The sequence below is a fragment of the Vombatus ursinus genome, unplaced genomic scaffold (assembly GCF_900497805.2).
Source record: "Vombatus ursinus unplaced genomic scaffold, bare-nosed wombat genome assembly UNPS02012602.1, whole genome shotgun sequence".
Taxonomy (NCBI): domain Eukaryota; kingdom Metazoa; phylum Chordata; class Mammalia; order Diprotodontia; family Vombatidae; genus Vombatus; species Vombatus ursinus.
In genome coordinates this window covers 402230-414852 of record NW_020952380.1, presented here as the reverse complement: position 1 = coordinate 414852, position 12623 = coordinate 402230, and the positions used below count along the sequence as shown (strand labels likewise).

Sequence of the window (12623 nt, the reverse complement as noted above, 5' to 3'; positions counted from 1 at the left end):
AAGGGCTCCAAGCGGCCCCAGGTACATAAACATCCTGCAACACCCATCTGAAAGGAGCTGAAGAAAGCAAAGGAAAGGAAGAGCAGGCAACATCCAGGGGCCAGACTACCCAATCCTACCCCTAGAGTTCCAGTGTTGCTGATTCCAGCCCAACACCAAGTAAGCTGCCAGAACCCTACAGCCTCCAACTACCAACATCAGAGGCCCCAGCACACAAAGCCAGTGACCAGGCCCAAGGCTCCCAACATGAGAAGCTTGGGTCAGTGCCCTCTGCTCCCCAGCAGGAGAGCTCAATCCCTTTAAAAGCTAAGAAATAAGCAAACACCATGAGCAAAAAGAAACATACCATAGATTCATATTATGAGAACAGTGAAGATCAAGGCAGAAATTCTGAAGAGGACAACATTGTCAACAAACCCATATCTGGAACCTCAAAAGGGAATATGAATTGGTGTGAAGCCCAAAAAGTCTTCTTAGAAGAGCTTAAGAAGGATTTTAAAAGTCAAATGAGAGAGGTAGAAGAGTCCTTAAAGATACAATTGGCCAACTGGAAAAAAAGTATACTGAAGAAAACAAGTCCCTAAAAAATACAATTGGCCAACTAGAAAAAAGTACACTGAAGAAAACAAGTCCCTAAAAAAAAAAATCACAATGCAGGTTATTTAGATTAAAATAAGACTATATCAACTCTACATCTAAAAGAGTAAGTAAAGAAATAGAGTAAATGTGATAGGTGGGTAGTTCTCTGGCTACTCCTTACAGGCCAAGAATTACATGTCAGTTTCTCTTTAGTTGAACTTAAAAAATGAAATGAAATAATGTGTTCCCATTCCATTATACTTTCTTAATTTACCTAAGGATTAATTACAGACACTTTCAGAGAGGATCTGTGGTATAGGAGAAAGGGACTCAGATTTGAAGTCAGAAGACTTTGGTTTGCACAATGGCTCCACTAGTCACTTAATCTCTCTGAGTCTCAGTTTCCTCATCTGTAAAATGAAGGGCTTTGACGATATGATCTCTATGATCTCTCCCAGCTCTAATCCAATGAGAGTTTGAACATATCAAATGGATATTCTCCTTTCAACCATGTCAGCGACCTCTGTAATATCTTATAGAAAACAATGACTATTTACCTTTACTTGGGAAACCATGTTTTGTGCAATATTTAGCTCCAATTCAGCCTGCCTCCTCTTCATATTCTGCAGCTGTTGATCTGCATCCTGGAAATAGATCCAAAGCTCTGCCTTCATCTGTTTAATCTCTTCCCAGCCCTGAGTTAAACTCTGTGAGCTTGCAATCTTCTGTTCAATCTAAAAGAAAAAAAAAACAAGCAGGTGAAGAAAAACAATTATATAAAGATCTCCGCATGTTGTAAAGTATTCTGTCAGCCCACTCTCAAAATAAAATCTGGGTAGATACGAAGTTATACAAAGAATTTGATTAAAATCCTCTTCTTGGAAATGTTGAATAAAAAGTGAAGATACATGATGAAGATGTGATTAATTCCCGTGAACTTTTTAAAGGGGCCATTGGAATATGCTCAGATTGTCATCTATACATCCCACTGAAACAAAGTATTGGACACTAGGAAGATGTCTTTTTCATCTTGCTGCAATACCTTATGTCATCTATCTATCATCCTTTGTTATACATAGTCAATATGGGGGGAAAGCAGGGGTTGGAGGGTAGGAGTAATGCTTTCCAGATGCAAATAGGTCATCACTTCTGACCTGATTCAGAAGAGATTTCACCTGCTTATCAAGTAAAGCAGCAGGATGCTATTAAGATCTGGGTCTCCAGAAGGTTTTACTTAGGTTGCTCATTGTATTTAGCCGGTCCATTTTTTTTTTTTTAACATTCTCCTGAGACTCTGATGAGTTTTCAATATTGTGGATTGGATCAGAAGGCATCTTGTAGATTATATGGATTTGCATATTTTCTAATTCTAGCATGCCTACTTAATTTTAATGAGATTTAAGGACTCTGGAGTGAATTAGAGAGGTCTTTAAAATACTCTTTAGTTTGAGTATTCTACTCACAAAAAATATTAACATGGAAGTTAATAATGAAATTTATGTAGATGATGTTTTATATATATATTTAGTGGAAATTTAGCTGATTTTCAAAACAATAGCATTTTGTTTAATACATCCCTTCTGTCAAAGATGGATATGGTATGAAATCTTTCAAAGATACTTGAAATAAGAATTCTAGAGCTATTTTCCCTGGTGATAAAGATACAACAGAAACCATGAGACAACAGAAAAGACTTAATACGGATTTTTTGTAAAAGCTGTTTTTGATTCTATATGACACTAGAAAACAATGAAAGTAACATTACCTGAAACAATAGAGCTAGCCAACCAGTCAGTTACCTGTGATTCAGTTATATAGTTTTTCTTTAAAGTGTGACATATGCAACAAATCAAATATTAGTAATCAATTTATTCCTGAACACTAACCAAAAGGACTAAATGGGAAAAGATAGAAATGGACAAAGAAATAGAAAAATGAAGTATGACCAAATTAAAAAAAAAGGACTAAAGATGATAAAAATTCTGGCAAGTGGCAGGTGTCCCTCACTGGATGCAATGTGATGGGTTACCCATGCCTGCCTGAGTTTTTTAACCTAAAATCAAATACATCTTTGTTGTTAGGATAACCCTAAGTCAAAATAAGACACATGTAGAAAGGTAGTTTCTTTAAAACCCATAACATGTAAATGACTTTAAAAACTATTGTAAAACTTGTAGTCATTTTGTACCATTTGCTTTGTCTGTTGGATGTCCTTTGCTGTAGTCTTCACTGAGGAGTTGGACAAATCACACATTGAACACAGAAGGTCTAAGTAGGTTCTGGCTTGCTCCTGCAGAGCTCTGAAATGTTTCACCTGAAAAGGCAAGTGTCAGAGTGAAAGAAAGATTTGTCTGTTTATTCTGTCCCTGACCATCCACCTCCTTTTCTCTCCTGCCCTGTCTGTTGCTCTCACCATCCCTCTTCCCATCGTCTGTGTTCCAAAGGCAACTTATCTCCAGTTTGAATGACTTTAAATGCCAAAGGGAGTTCCTTGCATTTGATCTTGCAGGTAACCTTCCAGAGAACCTCCACAGTTAACTGAGTAGTGGTGTGACATGGTCAAACCTGCCCTTTTGGAAAATCACTTGCTAGAGTTTTATATTTTTTTTTCTGGAGTTTTCACCTGACCTCACATCTCCTTTAGCTATTGTCCTATTTCTTTCTTCCTGTTCATGGCTAAATTTCTATAAAGCCTACCACAATTGGTACCTCCATTTCCTCTCTTCTCACTTGATTCTATCCCTTCTGTAGTCTGGCTTCTGACCTCATCATCCAACTGAAACTTCTCTGTCAAAAGTTAACAGTGAACTTTTAATTGCCAAATCCAATGGTCTATTCTTGATCCTCATTGTTTCTGAACTTGCTGAAACTTCTGACACTGTTCATCACTCTGTTCTCCTGATAATTCTCTCCTCTTTAGGTTCTCCTGACACTGTTTTCTCCTGGTTCTCCTAATTGTTTGACCTCTCCTTATCAATCTCCTTTGACCATCCTCCTCCAGCTCATTAAGGCTCTTCCTGGGCCCTCTTCTTTTCTCCCTCTATACTATCTAACTTGTTGATCTCATTAGCTCCCATGGGTTTAATGATCATCTCAATGCAGATAATTTTCAGACCTATATATGTAGCTCTGATTTCTCATCTCACATCACCAATAGAGTATTGGACATATCAAAATGTAGGTCCAAAGTCAACCTAAACTCAACATATCAAAAAAAACCTCATTATCTTTCCTCTCAAAATTTCTCCAATTCCAAATGTTTCTCTTACTGTCAAGAGCACCATGGTTCAACCAGTCATATGGGCTTGCAACTTCATTATCATCCATGACTTCTCACTCTCACCCAATCCAAGTATCCAATCTGTTTCCAAGTCCCACAGCCCTGATGCAAGCCTTTATCCTAACACATCTGCATTATCACAACGGTCTTCTAGTTGACCAGGACTCTCAAATCTCATTCTCCCCTCCCCCATACTCCCACCTGATTCCATCATCAACTCAGCTGAAAAAGTGATCTTCTTAAGCAGAGATCTGACCATCACACTTCCCTCACTCAATAAACTTCAGTGGCACCCTGTTATCTCTAGGGTCAAATATTAAATTCTTCATTTGGCTTTTAAAGCCTTTCACAACCATGGTCCTACCACCTTTCCAGTCTGCTTAAATTTTGCTTGTCTCCATTTTCTTTACATTCCAATCTTTTTGTTGTTCCTCATACATAACACTCATTTTTTTAATACTATGCATTTTCACTAGCTGTCCCTATGCCTGAAATGTTCTCTCCTTACCTCTGCCTCCTAGCTTCCTTCAAGACTCAATTATTTCCCCTCCCAGTCCATTCCTCTCCAACAATGCTAGTACCTTTCCTCTAAAAGTAGCTCCAATTTATAATGTATACTCTTGCATGTTGTTAATTGCATATTGTCTTTTCCATTAGAAGGTGAATTCCTTGAGGGTAGAGACCATGTTTTTGCTTTTCTTTATATTCCCAGTACTTAGAATTGTGCCCAGCATACATAATAATTTCTTAATAAATGCTTCTTGACTGACTGTAGGATAGATTAGAATGGGAAAGACTTGAAGCAGGGAGACCAATTAGGAGAATCTTGAAATAGCCCGGTTAAGAGGTGATGAGGGCCTGAACTAGTGTTGTGACTGGGTAAATAAAAGGGGATAGGTATATGTACACACACACACACACACACACACATGCACACGATATTATAGATAAAGCAATAGCAAGGTTTGTTAAATGATTAGAGATATAGAGTGAGGGAGGGAGTTATAATGAGAAGCAAAAGTTTATACTGAGGTTACAAACCTGGATGATTAGAAGGATGGTGCTATTATTAATAGCAATAGGGAAATTAAGAAGAGAAGTGAGTTTGGGAGAAAAACAATTAGTTCTGTTTTGTACATTTTGAATTTGAGGCGCTTATGGGATATCTGGTTCAAAAGGTCCAATAGGCAGTTCATGATATAGGAGTGGAGAATAGAAGAGAGACAAAGATTGGATATACATCTCTATGATTTGCCTGCATAAAGGGGATAACTGAATCTATGGGAGATAATGTGACTGCTCCTTTAGAAAATAGAAGTAGAAAACAAGAAGATAGTACAGGATACAGCACTATGGCTCACCTGTAGTTAGGCATGACACAGATGAGAATCTGGCAAAGGAAATGAAGGACAACAAAGAGAGAAGGGTCATAAACAGATTTCCTTTCCTTTCATCATTGCCTAGTCTGAATCATTATTACTTAGTAGCTTTGTTTCATGAATTTATTATAACTACACAATGTTCATCCATATCTGAAACGATATTAGTTTTACAATCAAATTCTTCTAAAATGTGAAGTTTTGATTGGGTGAATTACAGGGAAAAACAATTTCTTTTAAATTCTGCTCACATACACAAAAGAAAATCAAGCAAAAAAAAAAAAAGACCTGGCTAAGTCGTGCAGTGAGAATTGTTTGAGTCTTGTGGTAAGCCAAGGAATTTTTCCCAAATAATTTTTCACCATATAAACTGAACAGGCACAAGTTATCTGCTTCAATTCTTGTTATTATTATTCTAGGGATATTTTTAAAATCCTGGGGGAGGATATGAGGATAGAATCTGCTACATTATTTTCACAGAGGAAAGAAAATTCAGCTGGATGCCAGCAAGAATGAATGTAATTATATATCAGTCAATCAACTAGTATTTATTAAACACCTGTTATGTGCCAGGCACTGCACTGAGGAGGCAAAGAAAGGCAAAAGACAACCCCTGCTCTCAAGGAGATTACAGTCTAATGAAGGACACATGTTGAAAAACTGTTTTAACTATGTTAACTATGTTAAAAATATGTTAAAAACTATATACAAAAAGATATGCACAGGATAAAATTGGAGATAATCAATAGAAAGAAGGCACTAGCATTAAGAGAGGAAAGGCCTCTTGTAGAAGGTGGGAAGTACCCAATAAAAAAAACAACTAGAAATTGGAAAATAGACTATTGTACAAGGAAAAGTGAGGAGGCCAATGAAGCCGAATATCAGAATATGTTGGGGGTGGGCTGTAAGATGCAAAAAGACTGGAGTGGCAGGAAGGGGCCAGATTACGGAGGGTTTTATAATCCAAACATAGGATTTTATGTTTGATTTTGGAGGCAACAGGGAACCCCTGGTGTTGACTGAAGACATGGTAAGATCTGGGCTTTAGGAAGATTCAGTTAACAGCTAATTATAGGATGGACTAGAGCAAGGAGAGACTTAAGCCAAGGAGATCAATTAAAGGCTACTGCAATAGTCCATACATGAGATGATGAGGTCCTGCACCCGACTAGCAGTGTCAAAGGAGAGAAGTGGGATTTATAAGAGAAATGTTGTGAAAGCAGAATCAACAGGATTTGAAAAGTAATTAGATATGAATAATAAGAGAGAATGAGGAGTTGAGGATGACATGTAGGCTCAGATGACTGGGAGGATGGTGGCACCTTCACTAGTAAAGGAAGTTAGGGATTGAGGAGAAGGATGGTGTGAGAAGGGGAAGGTAATAAGCTCAGTTTTAGATATTAAAAGTTTAAGATGTTTAACAGGACTCATTTGATTTATCATATAGGCAGTTGGAGATTCAGGATTAGGTCAGGAGAGAGGTTGGACCTAGATAAATAAATATGAGAATCATGTGCAGAGACATGATAGTTGAATCCATGGGAGCTAATGAGATTCCAAAGTGAAATAATATAGAGGGAGAAAAGAAAAGGGCCCAGGATAGAGCCTTGTGGACATCTAGTTAATGGGCATGACCTTGATGAAGATGCAGGAAAGGAGAATGAGAAGAAGCCATTCAAAAGGTAGGGGATTTCTCTTTTTTAGATTACTTAAACAAGTATTTATTACCTGCTTAACTGCCTCTGCTCTGCTCAAAGGTGGATGAGGGCTTGGCTTTAAATCTGGTTGAACTGTAGCAAGCCATGCCTGGCATTGCTGCAAGGTATCTTGCCGGCTGACATATTTCTGAAGCTCATGTTCCAAGCTCTGGTAAACCTAAGACAAAATAAGAGAAAAAAATAGAATGTAAGCAACTTGAGAGTATACACTGTCTTGCTTTTATAATTATATCCATCTGTGACAGGCATATTAGCAGGTACTAAAAATATAGCTTATTTGATTGATTTCTTGATTTACTGAAGTTTTAAGAGCTAAAATAATTATAAAGTTTGTTGGAATTAAGCAGAATGATTAAATATGAACTGTCTTCACTTCTTGTTAAAGTCTCTTTAAATTACACAAATTTGTAAGTATGTCTTTTGTTTTTCAGACTAGATATTGTCTCTGTTAGTGCAAAAATGTTTGCTGAGCTTTTGCTGAAGAATCAATGAGAAGAGAGTATATTCTACCTGCTTAGGAAACTTTGGAGCACTTTATGCTATAGCAACAAATTACCCCAGAAAATACCAAACTGATCTCATTTCTTTCTCCCTTTCTGTTCCTACATAGCAACACAATATAGGAGTATAGTGGTAAACAAGTAGAATTAGAAATACAGAAATTCAGAGTTGGGAGGGATTTGAGAAGCTAGTTAGTATACCCATTTATGTACTTATTCCTTCCCCCACATGCCTGATAGGTAGTTGCCAGTGTTTTGCCTTCTTGGTAAGACGGAACTTACTATTTTACAGCATAGTTGTAGCCCATTCCATTTTTCTACACCCGATGGTTAAGAAGTTCTTCCCCATACTGACCCAAAATTAGCTTCCCTATAACTTCCACTGATTGATCTCCACTCTATACTCCAAAGCAACCCTGCATAGAACCACATCTTTCTCTTTCTTAACAATTCTTCAGTTATTTAAGGAGAGTAATCAAGGTTCCACTCTTTTCCCCTCTTCTCCATAATAAACACCCCTAATTTCTCCACTTGTTCCTTATGTAACATGGTTTCTAGATTTCTCACCATCATGGTTATCCTGCATAGGTACAGACCTCTCTGTTAATGTTCTTCCCAAAATATGGTGCTGATGTTTAGAAATGAACAGAGAATTCCAGATACGATATCACTAGTACATGGTAGAATGAGTTAATTACCTCACTTGTTCTGGACACTATACTTCCATTAAGGGAAGCCTAACACCACACCAGCCTTTTAACAACTACAACACACTACTGTCTCTAGTTGAACTGGTACACAACTAAAAATCTCAGGCCTTTTTCCACATTAGATGTGGTCAAATAAAATCTTGTGCTTACATGGATTTTTTTAACCTGAATAATGAAATTTACAGTTATCTCTACTAAATTTAATCTCACTGGTTTCAACCTATTATTCTAACTGGTCAAATATCATTTTAAATCTTGATCCCGTCATCCAATTTATTAGCTTTACCTCTTAGTTCTATAACATGCAAAAGTTTTATATATATGCTTTCTTTGATTTTATCTAAGTTGCTGATAAATATATCCAATAGAACAAGGCCATAGAACATTGTTATATGTCAGTGATGTTATAGATTAACATCAATGCATGAATTTAAACCCTCAGAAAATAATTTCTTAGTCAGTTATATAGGGACTTACTTAATTTTACTATCATTCAGGCTACATGAGAGACTTGTTCAAATTCTTTGTCAAAGGTCTTTCAACAACTGATATAAACTTATTCTTGAGAAGAAGGCAATGCGTCCTGAAAGGATACAACATAGGTAGAAAGGGGAAATAACTGGAGAATCCCTCAGTTGTCCTCCAATTGCTATTATGCTCTGTTTTTACTTCCCCACACCCTTATGTCACTCTCAAAAAAAACCTGTCTCATTCTACAGCAAGGAGGCAGCTGTGATCAGTGTAAATGACATAAATTCAGAGTCAGAATACTTAAAGGCAAAATCTGGCTTGCCACTGACTGACTTAGGCCCGTCACTTAACCTTTCCTGGCTTCAGTTTCCTTATCTGTAAAATAAAAGTTGGAGTAGATGACTTCTAAGGTGCCTTTCAGCCCTATTATCTATGATCCTAAAGACAGTAGCAGAAAAATTCCAAGATAAATGCCAATAATATTAATGACTCCCTGAAGTTTAAATATGTTCTGCATAATTCTATGTTAATTCCTTCCACCTTGAAAAAAAATTGTCTCTCTTTTATTGTACTAATACTTTCTGAAATCGAGATAGATTGAATCTATGGTATTCTACTGTCTTAATAACCTAGTGACCTATTTTGAAAAGGAATTATGGCAAATGTAACCCTCCCTGGGTTATAGCAAGCATCACATCCTTTCCTAGATTCTCAGATACCATACATTTGATTATCCATTTTAGAACTTTCCTGACATGGTACAGTGGATAGAGTGCTGGGTCTACAGTCAGGAAGACTCCTCTTCCTTGGTTCAAGTCTGATATCAGACACTTCTTAGCTGTGTGACCCTGGGCAAGTCACTTATGCCTGTTTGCCTCAGTTCCCTCATCTGTCAAATGACCTAGAAAAGGAAATGGCAAACCACTCCAGTATGTTTGTCAAGAAAACCCCAAATGGGGTCATAGAAAGGCAGACATGACTGAAATGACTAAACAACAAAACAACATCCACATTCAAGAATATTAGTTTAGGGGGCAGCTAGGTGGTGCAGTGGATAGAGCAGCAGCCCTGGCTTCAGAGGACCTGAGTTCAAATCCAGCCTCAGACACTTGACACTTACTAGATGTGTGACCCTGGGCAAGTCACTTAACTCCCATTGCCCAACAACAACAAAAAACAAAACTAAACTAAAAAAGAATATTAGTGTATAGAATTTATACTTTTGTCCTATATGAAAATCAGGGCAGCACTTATATACTTCAAGCCTTCCTGCATTCCATATCTTAGGGATGAGATCACTTCTGCAAACTTTTTCAAGAACCTAAGATCTAAATTTGGGACCAAGGACTTGAATTCATTTAAAATAACTACAGCCTTTAACTACCTCCTCACATCTTCAAAGTCTGAATTCCCTCTTTGCTATCAACATTCTGTCCTTTCTCATTTGAGAAACATGTTCTATACTGTAGAAGTCAGACATACCAATAATTACATCTTCTTTCTACTGATCTGTTGAATTCCACAAACATCAGACCTATCCTCTACTTACTCTCTTATTCTGAATAGCTAAAGTCCTTTTTGTTGTCTTTCATAATAGACCCTCTTCATATTATTCTTAGAAACTTATGCCACTCTTTCAATAAAGCTGTCTATGCTTTTGCCTTCATAAGTTATTTTTTTTCCTTTTTCAATTTAATTATTCAGGATTGTATAGTGAGGATTTCATTGCTTTTATCATTGATTATAAAAAAGGTAATGCAGTCAGATTGCAGTGAAAGAATCATAGTCTCTCTCAGAATTACGTCATCCTTTAACTGTATTACATTTTAGAGTGTTTCACAACACTCACGCTTTTTCCAATTTCCTACTTCTACTTTCTTCCAAGGTTCTTATCACTTTTGCAAAACCAACCATTCTTCCTTGTTGGTCTTCCAAAAAAAAAAAGAAGAAGAAGAAGAAGAAAGAAATTAGGTGAAGGGCCTCCTTTTGAAGTTTTGTTTTTCTTTATTTTTTTCTTTTTTTTAAGGAACGGGTTTTATGATTTCATTGGCTTAGGGAGCTTGCAATGAGGAATTTTCTCTAGCTATACAGATTGGCTCCCATCTTTGCAACTTGATATTTTCAAAATTTTAGATGAATTTAGGTGAATTGAATCTATTATCTTTGGTAGGATATTCAGATTTACAATACTTTTATTTTCATTTTGTGTAAGTAAAGGTAAGAAACTTATCTTTCTAAATTTTTATTTTTAAATAAATCCAATCTGATATTTTTTAATATGTATTTTCAAAGCACTCATGGAGTCAGTTTTAAAAAAATGCTTATCAATGTTACATACAAAATTTTACTTGATATACCTATTAGTTTTATGTAGTACAATTTCTGCTATATATTTCAATTTCAAAAATGAATTATTATTTTTAAGTGATGTGAAGAGCTACTATTTCAGTGCTGAAATGGAAGAACTAGGAAGCACAGTGTATGTATGTATGTGAATATATACATATATGTGAATATATACATATGTGTATACATACACATATACACATATATATGCATATTGTGTGAATATACACACACATACATACATGCTGCCAAACCAACCAATAAACTCAGGGAAAGTAAGAGCAGCTAAACTAGAAGTCAGAATTTCATTATCCAGGCAATTCAGTCAAAAAGCCAATTCATTAGCCATGTCAATACCATCCTGTGTAGTCTGACTTCTTGCCTACAGGCTGGATACATACCAAAAGTATCCCAAAGAGATAAAAGTCTATCCTATTTTAAAGTCACTAGATTCCAGTCCTCTCTCAATAATTCATAATATTTATATAAAGTTACTCTGATAAACTTACCCTTTGTGCGGTACTGCAGATAGCAGAGTAACTATCCTTTGTGCCCTGTAAATGAGCTTGCACATTTTGTTTAAGCTTGGCTTGAAGCTGATCTGCACAATGATTGATCAGATGATCCCCTTTAGTTTTCAGATCATTCAAACGGTCTTCAAACCCTGCAATCTCTTCCATCATAGCCTAGGAATAGAATAAAATTAAATAAATGTTCCTGTGAGGATTTCCAGATGCTATTCTTTTTTTTTTTTAACAAGAGAGTAATTTTTATTGTTGTCTACAGAACATAAAGGAGAAATAAAATTCAAAAATTACTTGAAGTTTTTTCACTTAGTATATACTGGAAGAATGGTGATATCACTGGCAGAAATTGAATAGCTGCAAATGGAAGCTGAATTTGGCATAGGAGTTGATGAATACAATTTTAGCCATGGAATTGTAGAATGTGTAAGTTGTAAGGAACCTTACAGATTATTCAGCCCAACATTCTCTTTAGGTAGACTAGAGAGATTTAGGGATTTATCTAAGGTCTTGAAATAACTAAAAAAGGATCAATCAATCAGTAAAATTTATGTGTCTACTATGTGCTAAGCACTGGGGATAAAAAATAAAGATAAAATAATCTCTGCCCTCAAGAAGCTCATAATCTAATAGGGGAGAAAACAAACAAATATATACAAACAAGCTATACACAGGACAAATAAGAGATGAGAGGGAAAGCATTAGACTTAAGAAAGGTTGGGAAGGGCTTCCTATAGAAGACAAGATTTTAGTTGAGACTTAAGGGAAGCAAATGAAGCCTATAGGTAGAGATGAAAAGGTAAAGAATTCCAGGCATGGTGGACAGCCAGAGAAAATGTGTGAAGCTGAGAGATGGAGTGGCTTGTTTCAAAACAGCAAAGAGGCCAGTGTCACGGAATTGAAGAGGATGTGACAAATACTAAAGTGTAAAAAAAGGCTAGAAAGGTTGGAGGGGGCAAGCTTATAAAGGGTTTTGAGTGCCAAGCAGAAAATTTTGTATTTAATCCTGGAGGCAATAGGGGGCCACTGAAGTTTATTGAGTTTGTGTGTGTGGGTAACATAGTTGGACCTATACTTTAGGAAAATCACTTTAGAGGCTGAATGAAGGATGAATAG

At 36.4% G+C, this 12623-nt stretch overlaps 1 protein-coding gene across 1 annotated transcript in view; it reads right to left on the bottom strand.

The window, feature by feature from the left end:
* Positions 1-12623, bottom strand: part of SYNE1 (spectrin repeat containing nuclear envelope protein 1) — a 552931-nt gene that overhangs the window by 212844 nt on the left and 327464 nt on the right. The window contains exons 72-75 of the mRNA XM_027857999.1: positions 11493-11669; positions 6967-7113; positions 2768-2893; positions 1137-1313 (exon numbers count right to left, since the gene is read on the bottom strand). Of these exons, the coding sequence (XP_027713800.1) occupies positions 1137-1313; positions 2768-2893; positions 6967-7113; positions 11493-11669 (627 nt within the window). The remainder of the gene's footprint in view (positions 1-1136; positions 1314-2767; positions 2894-6966; positions 7114-11492; positions 11670-12623) is intronic.